Genomic DNA, 12147 nt, shown 5'->3' with positions numbered 1-12147 from the left:
TGTTTACATTGCTTTAAAAATTTATGCATGTTTATTTGGTTGTAGAAACAGGGAGCAGAAATAGAATTTCAATTACAAGCTCCTCCCAGGAAAGAAACTATCAGAGTAGAAAAATAATGATCATTCCATCGTCGAAGACTATGCATGGGCACAATAGTGTTGCATGCGTAAGGCAAAAAATGTTATTTAACCCCTAAGTGCAACGCTTACGGATATTACTACTTCATGCTAGAGTGAACCTGAGAATAATAAAAACTAAAGAAGGACACTATACTTTCCAACTCTCTCAAATTTGGACCTAATCAGCAGATGCAATTTTGGACCATACTCAGGACATCAAGAGAAATTATTGGTTATTAGGGCCTTCCATACTTAAAAAATACTGATTCTTATGAATGAATATCTATCCGCTAAGTTTCTTTCTATTTTAATCAGTTAAGACAATTCAAAGAAAATTTTAAACAGCAAAATTTCAATTTATTTCTTAAAATAGATAAAATAAATAAGCAAAACCTAAAAAATATATATAAGCAATTTAAACCGAAATCTCATTTATATATATATATATATATATATATATATATATATATCAAGTGTTTCCTTTTCAAATTAAATGTTTTTAATTCTTTTTCAAAGTGTTTTGTAACATGTTTTATTAACTGTTTGCTCGTATATATATATATATATATATATATATATATAATCAAATAATAATTTTCCTTATATATATATATATATAGTAAGTTATGAAAATATACATGACAATTACACTACACAGGCAATAGCCTGAGAAATACTCATAAGGATGAACGGTAGAAACTTAATTATATATATATATATATATATATATATATATATATATATATATATATTACCTAGCTCTACCTAAGTATTGAGCACCATTGAAGTAAATACTGAAAATAGATAATATTTTATGTAGATACATGAAATTATATATATTGGGTGTGTGATGAAAATTATGAAAATAATATTCCAACATGCTAGAAAAATCTATATAAATAAAACAGTAAATATACGTGTATGTGTAAATATTTAACAGGTAGACTCTTAAACTACTGGTCACATAACACTGAAAATAACAGAAAATACTAATCATACACCAAGGATGGTTTATAAGGAAATAAAATCTTGGTTTGGATGGATGAATAACATGTACAGCCATATCGATATGAAGAAATGCAAAATGTTCTTTTCAACTGACCAACATGTTTTATTTCTTTCTGCACATGCTCACATAAAATTAATTATTTCAAGTATTTTGATATTTAGACTTTATTATCTTTGTCTTGATACCAACATCAGTAGAGAATGCGGCTGGGACGCGAAATGTTTTGGTTTTGATTCTAGCTGGTTGCATTAAGTTTTTATTTTGTTTTTTTGTTTGTTTTTTTTTTCTAACTTTTGCCATCATATTTTTGTATTAATAAATGTGAATATCTGCATGATTTTAAATATATTTAAACCTATTTTACGGCAAACGGAATCAAAAGCGCTATCATATTAATATATAGATTCTTGCATCATATTTTGAAAGAATAAGGATTAAAAAATAAAAGATTAAACTAGAAAAGATAATTAGTGCAACTGACGAAACCTCTATAAAATAAAACGCACCAACTGCTCCTATCACATAGGGGATATGGAAAAAGAAGCTATTATGAATTAATGTTTCATTTAATCAATAAGATAATTGTATATGAGGATGGGATATTCACATATATCAAATACAACCTGGCAACTCCAGGTATTTCAGCTAGTGAAAAAATAATTTTTATATTAATCAAGGTTTTGTCTTTATATATCTAACGGTAATATGAAAATATACCTATGACAAGTAAGCTACACAGAGTCGTCTGTTTTTAATTTTTGTAAGAAATCTTCAAGCTAAATGATTTCCTACAGGGATGAAACATGGAAGCCTCTGTGTAGCTTACTTGCCATAAGTATATTTGCATACTATTACAAAGCCTTGCTCAAACATTGAGCACTCTTAAAGTAAATACTGAAAATATACATGCTGCACAATATATTATATCACCCTATAGTATATGTATATATATATATATTGGTTGTTTAGTTTAAACATTTTAAGTTTAATGGATATTAATAATTCCAGAACAATTATATATATATATATATATATATATATATATATATATATATATATATATATATGTGTGTGTGTGTGTGTGTGTGTGTGTGTGTGTGTGTGTGAATATATATTGGGAATAAAACTAATTTTGTGAAATTTTGTGACTTGTTTGAAAAGATATGTTTGAGGGGGAGATAATCAGGACGTGCATCCTTGTATAAACACTAGTGATTTATCTCCCTTAGATCAAAATTGCATTTTTTTTCCACAACTCCAGCCTGCCGCAGTGGATAGCGGGGTTAAATTTCTATGGTTCCAGGTAAGCATTGTGTGAAAATAGCAGTTTCAATCATACCCAAAGCCAGCCAGAGGCTGAAAATGTGGTAAGATGACAACAACTATGGAAGACAGAAATTACTGAGGATACAATTAAGAGACTCAGCATTCCAATCCCGCTGCGGTTAACCACCTGACGAAGGCCAGAGGAATAGTTGGTCGAAACGTTATGAAATTACAACTATAAAGATGAGGATAACAGTCCGCAAATAAATAAATATCCATATGATATGTTTCAATCTGAAAGAACGTTGACTCTTTAAAAAAGCAAAGATGGTGGATTGTAGTGCATGTGGATAGAAAAAGATACAGACGTTTTGATGAAAATATACAATAATAAATTTTTATCTTTGTATATATGAATATTCATTATGCCTATAAAATCCAGGCTGTATAATTATCAGCGCTCTGATTGTATAGCCATGAAAAAAAAAAAAAAAGAAAAACAGCTGTTATTTTATTAAAACTTATTTGGCTTGATACAAATTTTTTTTCATCAGAAATTGTTTCAATTTATAATACTTGTGCAGTTTATGAACCATTCTGCTCTTTATATAGGATTTTGAAGCTGGATTAAATTTTTACGGTAGTTCGTTTATTAAATTGTTTGGTGAAAGTACAGAATAGTTAACAAAGCCTCTTACCTTCCAATGTTAAGAATGGCTTTCTAAATAATAATATTGTTATTTTAGCATGCACAAGTACCCAATTTATATCTATATATATGCTATATATTAAAGATTACACAGAAATTGGGTTGAAAGTTCAGTAGCAAGTTTATAACAATATATATCATAGCCAATAAATATGGATAATGAGGCTGATTAAACATCTTTCTTATGAACAAGAGCAAAAGTGAGATGTAATATGGACAAAAAAGCTGTCTCAGAAATACAATAAAATGTTTTCAACAAAAATCTTGCATTTTATACCCATGCATGTGCTTCGTTATTACACAAATCATAGTGTGGCTGAACTTAGTGAGATTCAAAACCAAGACCGCAGAATATATATATATATATATATATGCATACATTTCTGTGTAACTTAATTGCCATTTATTTCCATACTTTACTATATATATATATATATATATCTAAATTAATTTACTATTTTATCTCTATACATACATATATATATATATATATATATATATATATATATATATATAAATACTTTTTTTTACATATATTTTTCACTATTTACTTCAGTGTTGAATACATGGGTAGAGTTTATTAGCTAAAAAATATACTTACGATAAATAAACTACACAAAAACATTTGTGTTCTATTTTCGAATTAAATCAACGTCTCTGTGTAGATTACTTGCCATAAGTATATATATATATATATATATATATATATATCGAGAGAGAGAGAGAGGGGAAAAGCAATAAAATCCACTTAGCTTTGGCTGACAGTGAAGTTTCTACCTTATGGATTTTCCAGAAGAGATTATTGGATTGAAAATTTTATAGTATCAATAATATTATAGCTGATCTATTATTAATAGTAGTGAGAACTTTTGGATTGAATATATACTATTTACAAGTTTTACTATTTTACCACAAACAACTAAATTTGGTATATATACAGAGATGCTGATAGCTACGCATACCGTGTCAAAGATGCATACAATTCCAGAATGAAGCAGAAAAATGTTACCCCTCTGTCCCAAGGACATAAATCAATTTTTTTAAATAAAAAGCTCACATTTTGCAATGCACACAGGAAACCCATCAGGGGTTCCTTTTCACCATCTTTTTTTATCAGGGGTTCCCTTTTCACACCATTTCAAGCTAAGGGTGTCGAAAAACATCACTCAAAAATCAAGAATCTATTTAAGTTCAAAACCCTTCAGTGACTTTTTGGATACTCTGTATAAGAACATTCGATCTAACCTGTCCACCCAGCTAACCAGCAGCATTAACCCTAAGCTGTCCTCTGAAGGAGGAAGTGTTTAGGAAATATGAAATACACAAGCACACTCCAGTTGCATGTATATCTCAGTCGGGGAGATGATATTTTGCAATTCTTGTAGGGAGATGTCAGCATCCTCCTACATACAAAGGCCTGATTTTCACAAATGATCACCCATCTGGTATTGACCAAGCTCTATGTTACTTAACTTCGGTGATCCAACGAGAACAGCTATGTCAACATGATATTCAACCGATCTACAATTTTCTTTGTAATTGAACAATTTAATTTTGTGGAAAGGATCAGAGAAATACATTTCTTAGTTGTACATACAACTGTCAACAAGGATATACTATCATGGAACATTGAGAGTAGTTTCTTAGAGTCAACCACTCTTTGAAACATACACTCTTGAATTCTGGTCATATGATATCTTCCGTGTCAGAGGGGTGGAGAGCATAATTCACATTTATACGGTTATTTATGTAGGAGAAAACATAAATAAAAGGATTATTTTCTTATGTATTAGAATTTTAAATTTTCGCTTTTAGAGAGGAGCTCAGCCATTGGCCAATGAAAATAGTAGCCTGAGAGGGAGTAATAACACTAACAAATCCAATTGTTTTGTGAGAGTAAACACTACGTAGATATAAAAGTAATTATTAACAATAGATCCATGCATTTAGCTTGTGGTAATGAAGCTTACTTGTTATAGGTATATTTTCATACAAGCATCACTGCACATACACACACATGTTATAAATGTTTATTTTTGAAATATTGTTAATTTCAATGTACACCGTTTTCATTTAACTGGTGGAGACTGTTATGATAAAAACTGAATCACTGTTAATTTCGAATAAAGCTCAATGTATCTACTTTATAGGTGTAGAGCATATATAGTACAAAATAATAATTTAATAAAATTGCCATTCCATTAACGAAACGGCTGTAATGAAGAGATCTAAGATGAAATAAACAAGTTACAAAAAAGAAAAAATCTAAGTCTTTGAATTTCAACAAAGTTTTGTACTATATATATATAGTGTATATTTGAGTAGCAAGTCTTCCTTTATGCACATATGCTTAAAGATAATGGACAAGGATCATTGCACACATCATTATAAAAATGAATTATATTTTGAATAAGCATGTATCCAATAAAAGCCTTGCATGTTCAAAAATATGAAGCACACACACACATATGATAACATTTGCCTCAATCATTATTCATCATCTTTGACTAAATCTGTACGTCTATACATGTGGACTTAAAAATATCAACATCTTCGCGAGGTTAAGTCAGCAGGTTAACACAGTCATCAGTCATCTCAAATATGTGATAAAGTTTACTTGACCGTCTACAAATATCAGCAGCTGTTTCCTGCACAGAGTTTTTGAGATGCGGTCGAATGTAACGGTTCATGAGCAGCATCTCTACAGTGTCACGATGGCTGGATTCAGCTGATGCCAAGTGGAGGGGCGTCTGACCCCCGTTGGTCTGGGCATTGATGTCTGCTCCATTCTGAATTAGAAGAAAGGCCACCTCTGCATTGTTCCAGCGGCAAGCACTGTGTAAAGCCTGCCATCCATCTATGGTGGTCGCATCAATCTGAGCTCCCTTTGATAAAAGTAACTAAAAACAAAAAGAAAATCAAATTATTCAAATGATCGGAAAGACATTGATTTTGATTCGTAAAAAAAACTATCAACAGAAAGCCAGAGTAATTATGACATTCTTTCAGTATCCAAATTTCCAAACTTTATTTTCATCATATTTAAAATCTTTAGAATCAAAGGTAGTTGAGGCACCCCAGAATGAGCAAAAACCAAAAGAACATATTGTCTTAACGCTTTTTTTTTACGTTCAGTTGAAATATGACCAAACAGCATATGTATATTTGTAAATTTGCCTTCAGATTTTCCTTTATTTAAAAAAAGAGGAGCTTTAGTTACAAAATGTTAGGTTCTTGTCTAGAATTCCCCCTTTATTAAGAAACAAAAAATCTGTATTACGTACATACCCATGATGAAAGGAAAACATCATATCAGAAAAATTGGTCAAGTAGTTTTGCTTTTATAAAGAAAATCATTTTTATGTGAATTTATAGCCATTGCCACATAAATCTAAGAGACAAAAAGAGGGAAAACGTAAGAGACAAGAAGAGGGAAAACGTAAGAGACAAGAAGAGAGAAAACGTAAGAGACAAAGAGGTAAAACGGAAGAGACAAAGAGGTAAAACGGAAGAGACAAAGAGGTAAAACGGAAGAGACAAAGAGGTAAAACGGAAGAGACAAAGAGGTAAAACGGAAGAGACAAAGAGGTAAAACGGAAGAGACAAAGAGGTAAAACGGAAGAGACAAAGAGGTAAAACGGAAGAGACAAAGAGGTAAAACGGAAGAGACAAAGAGGTAAAACGTAAGAGACAAAGAGGTAAAACGTAAGAGACAAAGCGGTAAAACGTAAGAGACAGAAAGAAAGAAGGAAACCGAGAGAGACAGAAAGAAAGAAGGAAACCGAGAGAGACAGAAAGAAAGAAGGAAACCGAGAGAGACAGAAAGAAAGAAGGAAACCGAGAGAGACAGAAAGAAAGAAGGAAACCGAGAGAGACAGAAAGAAAGAAGGAAACCGAGAGAGACAGAAAGAAAGAAGGAAACCGAGAGAGACAGAAAGAAAGAAGGAAACCGAGAGAGACAGAAAGAAAGAAGGAAACCGAGAGAGACAGAAAGAAAGAGAAAGTGAAATACAAATTCTTATATAAAATTAATAAAATCATTTAAAAAAAAATCTTTCTGATTAGATTGAAATGAAATGAATTCCTGCTTAGAACCTGGAAGCGTGAATCTCATCTAAAGGGCACATCTTCATCCGATTTGATTAGGGATGATTCCATTAGAAAATGGACGCACTTAACAATGATAACAAAATGCCTCATCATCAATAATTAATCAGTCAACAAATTGATTACTCTCAGACAAGAATACACAAAAAAGAACTTTTAAATGTCGCCATTTCACAACAAATTGTCAAATATGGTAACACAAATTACATTATTAATACGCTTTTTGCAACATTATCTTCATCATCAGCAGAATAGTGTCAATCAAATGTCAAATCGAAAAAGAGTCAATACTTGAATGAGCTCATATTGCAACTTAAAATGAATTCCATATTAACAGTTAAACAGCTAACACACTGAATCTTCTTAGTATGATTCATAAAGCTTTTGTTATAACATTTTTTGTGTTTAACTATGTTCTTGTGGGGAGGCAAGTAACTAGGGATCTTAATCTATAAATTAACCTATCTTAACCTATAAATTTGAGTTTCTCACTCTGACATTCAAAAAGAAAGTCTGCACTTATCATTAAAAGCCTACATTTTCTATTTAAAAATTTTTAAAAACAAACTTCTTAATATACTCAGTCATGAATGTGTGAGTGACTATGTGAAGGTTAACTAAATTGTATATTCCTTTAAAAAATGAGCACTAATTAATTACTGATTTATTTTTATTAAATGATTGGTTTCATTTCACTTTTCCCGTTCTCTCCAGAAATTAATAAAAATTCTATATTGCTAACGGACTTTATATATCCTCGACTTATCAGCAACTTGGTTTGTTGATGTTTATATAGTGAAAGAAGGAGTGAAGAATTGAATAAATTAATTAGACACTTCTCTTCTAGTTTCTGCTACCCGAACATACCCGTCTATTTGTTTGTTTATTTTTCCTTTCTTTCCTTTTGTTTTTCTGCATTGCTCTCAGCTTTTATTAATGTTCACATATTTCTTTACCAACACTGGTTCAAGCAAACTACCATTTACTTTTATAAAATAAATAAAATTATAAAGGAATAAAAAGCGAATAAAATGAGGTATAGGTTGTTTAAATGGTTACAATCAGTTTAGCGTCAATTTGCAGTTTTTTAAAAAAAATGACAAGTGCGGACTTTCTTTTTGGCAGCACTATATAATACTAATATATATATATATTTATTAGCAGGCCGCCTGGCATTGCCAGATCACAAAATACATTTAAATATATTTTGTATTTATTATTATACAAGTTAGAAAAGCATTTCATCCAAGGCATGAAAATTGTTAAACAAAATGTTTTTACTATAGGCTTTAAAAATAAAGGTTCAAGATTCAATTTGAAATTTACTTATCTTCAAAAGGCACTTTTATAAATTTTACAAAGTAAGGTATAAAAATTTAATTTAAATTGAATCAAAAAATTACCTCGGATTTATTTTATGTAATGTACATTCTGTTGAACTTTTTTTAAAAAAATCATTGAAAATTTTATATCTATATCATTAATTGCTAGATGAAAGATAATGTTTTTACATTTATTGTATAATAATTTATCAGAATATAATCGGACAAACATTTAGTGAAAAATTTGCATAAAAAAATTTGAATTTTAATAAAACAATTTCGTAATGAAAGCAACATCGGATTTTTATAAAATAGTTTGTTTTTTTTTGTTTTTTTTTCCCCTACAAATTAATCTTTGGAAACGTTTTTTTGGAATTAAAGCAACTTTGAAAGGTCAACAACAAATAAAATCAGATGATTGTTTCTTTCTTTTTATAACAGGGAAGTGGATTGTTTTTTTATTTATTTATTTTTTGTTTTAACTGCAATCGTTCTCCACTTATTATTTTTTGTTATTTATTTCAGACTTCGACCATAACTTTCTTTTTTTTTTTTTTCACGTGTACAAACACTTTTTTCCTTTGGGGAAATTCAGTTTTGTCCTTCATCTTTCACTTCCTATTTCAGTCACCTAAATTACTTAGTGTGACAGGAGTTTAGTTTTCTTTTTTTTTTCTTCGAACTAATAAATATTTGGAAACGTTATTTTGAATTAAAGCAACTCTGAAAGGTCAACAACAAATTAATTTAAATGATTGTTTTTTCCATTTTTAACGGGGAAGTGGGTTGCTTTCTTTCTTTCTTTATTTTTTTTGTTTTACCGGCAATCGTTCTACAGTTTAAATTTTGGATTTCATGCTTCGGCCATAGTCTAACCAGGATTTGCACAGGTGTGTGAAATAAAATGGCATCTCCAATTTCGGCAATAAAGTGTAGAAGCACCGTTACTTTTTTAATTATATTCGTTGGGGTGGGGGGGGCACAATTAAAAAAAAAATAAATAAAATAAAACAGAGCGAAATTTAAGTTTCCCTTCCATTTTTACAACAACCGAACAAATAAGGGGGATTTAGGTTTTTATTAGAAGCTGAGCACTTATTAAAATTATTTTATTGTGGAATTTTTGCATTTTGGTTACATTTGTTAGTTTGCAATCGGTGATAGCCCACTTCAAAAACTGAACACAAGACGAAATTAAAAAGAATGGTACTCATGCAGAATTTGACCCCACCCCCCGATTCCAGTTCATTCCACTGGATTCAACCGAGCGTTGTTTAAATGTTGAAACACTAAATCAACATCTTATTTTTTTTTTTGCATAATTAATTAATGGAGTATTTTTTCTGTTTATTTTATTTACATCTGCTGACAAAAAATTAATTTGTACATTCTCTTGAAAAAAAACAAACTTTTCTCTACTTTCACCTAACTATTTACAGTGTTCATGTAAAGCATTCATCTTTTCTTTTTATAACAAAAATTCTGTTTGCAAAAAGAAACGATTACTGCCAATTTTCTTTAAAAAAAAAAAAAAAAGTGCAAGTTTTCCTGAAAAAAAACAAACTTTCCCCTAACAATTTATGGTAAAAAAAGGAATCTTTTTTTGAGGAAAAAAACAATTGCAGAAAATATTAAAAGTAAATAAACAATACAAAATGCAATTTTTCTTGAGGAATGTGTTCTATTTTAACAAACTGAGCCACAGCAATGCATAGCCGGGTACAGCTAGTAGTTAATAAAGATGATCATTCTATAAAAAAACAAAAAAACTAAGATAGAACCAATTAAAATTAATGTTTAAAAGAATATGCGAATCAGCCAGATCTTTTGCAGATGAATGCATAGATGAACCATATATAATAAAGTTGTATTTTCTTTTTAAATAAATAGAAAAAAGGGTTTATAATATGAATATCAATACACAAAAAACTCAAATTTATAGGAATATAGATATACCACCTTTTTGGCAATTTTATAAGTTCCAAATCACAGCGACTATTGATCAGAATTTAACAAATGAAGGCTTGTTGGAAAGGTAATGGCCTGAATTGTGTAGTGGGCAATGTGACATTTGCCGTAAAGGTCGCACATTAAGGGGATCATCCTTTATCCAGTCTATTTTTGGCAATTTTTTACAGTCATAGAATGTTTCAATTATTATCATTTGTTTTCCTAGTTTTGCATATGAATTATAAAATATCTGATATTTCCCTAAACCTTTGGCCTTGATGAAGGGGTGACTAAAACTTTCTATGGTTTCAAATGATCTGAAATAGCAGCAAGGGGAGACTTGATTCCAAATATTTCTCATTTGTTATATCTCCCCCCTTTGGTTTTCATACATAAAGTAAATCTACAGTGTATAAGGATTATTTGATACTGGAGATATTCATAATCGTACCCTATTTGCAAAAGGGAGGAGATATAACATAGGAGAAATGTTTGGAATCAAGTCTCCCCTTGCTGTTATTTTAGATTATTTGAAACCACAGCTGCAAGTTTTAGTCTCCTCTACACCAAGGTCACAGTTTTGGGGGGAATATATATATATATATATATATATATATATATATATATATATATATATATATATATATATAAAAGTGACTGTCAGTTTGTATGTGAAGAAAAATCTCTACTAAACTCCTATCTGAATATTTTGTCTACAGAGTTAAAATTTGATATATAGGGTATTTGGACCTGTAGCCCACTTTCGATTTGGCAAAAATTATTCCTAAGGGGTCAAAATTTAAAACAAAAAAGTTGACCTTGGTGAGAGTAGTCGACTAAATCTGTTTACATGCACAAATCTACATTCATAGGTTAAACAACGTTATTTTTTTATTATTTATGTGCATGAGCATGGCTCCGAGGCTAAGGAATAAGGCTGGAGAGTTGTATATTTTGGTTTTGATTCCAGCTAATAGCATTCAAGTCATATACTTTTTAAAATTTTTATCTCACTACTATATATTAGGTTCAATACAATCATTGATAGATAATTGCCTCTATAATAATAAATATGTAATTTTCATGAATTAAAATATCATATTTAAATGTATCTTATGACTGGGCAACCCCGGCGACTTGCTAGTCAATAATAGAAAAAAACCCTCAGATTTTTCATATAAAATATGAAGTCATAGCAAATATTTTATTTATTAAACTTTTCAACTTTAATTTGTTAATGAAAGACACTTTAAAACCATATATTGATGTGTAACTTCTTTTCTTTAAAATTGATTTTATACATAGAAACACACAATATTGTATACATTAAGTTGCCAACAGCAACATTGAAAAATAAATTGTCTATCACTGAAAATAGTAACCTAATCTAAAGTAATCGCAAAACAAACAAAAAATTTTATAACACACACAAAATAAAAAAAGATCGTACATTTATCAAGAGAAAAAATTAAATTTCATTCACATACAAATTTTATAAAAATAAACTCCAAAATAAACTAGTTACAAGTTAAAATTGAAAGGAACTTAACTACTCAATCATTTTTGCGCACAAATCTATAGGTTAGTTTGTGAGATTTAATCTTATGTTATCAAGTTTAGAGGGGATGAGTTTAAGTCAAAACATTTTGCAGGAATGTTTTTCT

At 29.8% G+C, this 12147-nt stretch overlaps 1 protein-coding gene across 1 annotated transcript in view; it reads right to left on the bottom strand.

Moving 5' to 3' along the window:
• Positions 1–3971: 3971 nt before the first annotated feature.
• LOC145255698 (ankyrin repeat domain-containing protein 49-like) overlaps positions 3972–12147 on the bottom strand; it is a 28969-nt gene continuing 20793 nt past the window's right edge. Inside the window, exon 5 of the mRNA XM_080114274.1 lies at positions 3972–6004. Within this exon, the coding sequence (XP_079970400.1) occupies positions 5666–6004 (339 nt within the window). The 3' untranslated portion in view covers positions 3972–5665. The remainder of the gene's footprint in view (positions 6005–12147) is intronic.

The sequence above is a fragment of the Euprymna scolopes genome, chromosome 31 (genome assembly GCF_053919585.1).
Source record: "Euprymna scolopes isolate OS-2025 chromosome 31, ASM5391958v1, whole genome shotgun sequence".
In the NCBI taxonomy this organism is placed as follows: Eukaryota; Metazoa; Mollusca; class Cephalopoda; order Sepiida; family Sepiolidae; genus Euprymna; species Euprymna scolopes.
Note: the sequence above shows the minus strand (reverse complement) of the source record. Positions and strands in the feature narration are given on the sequence as shown.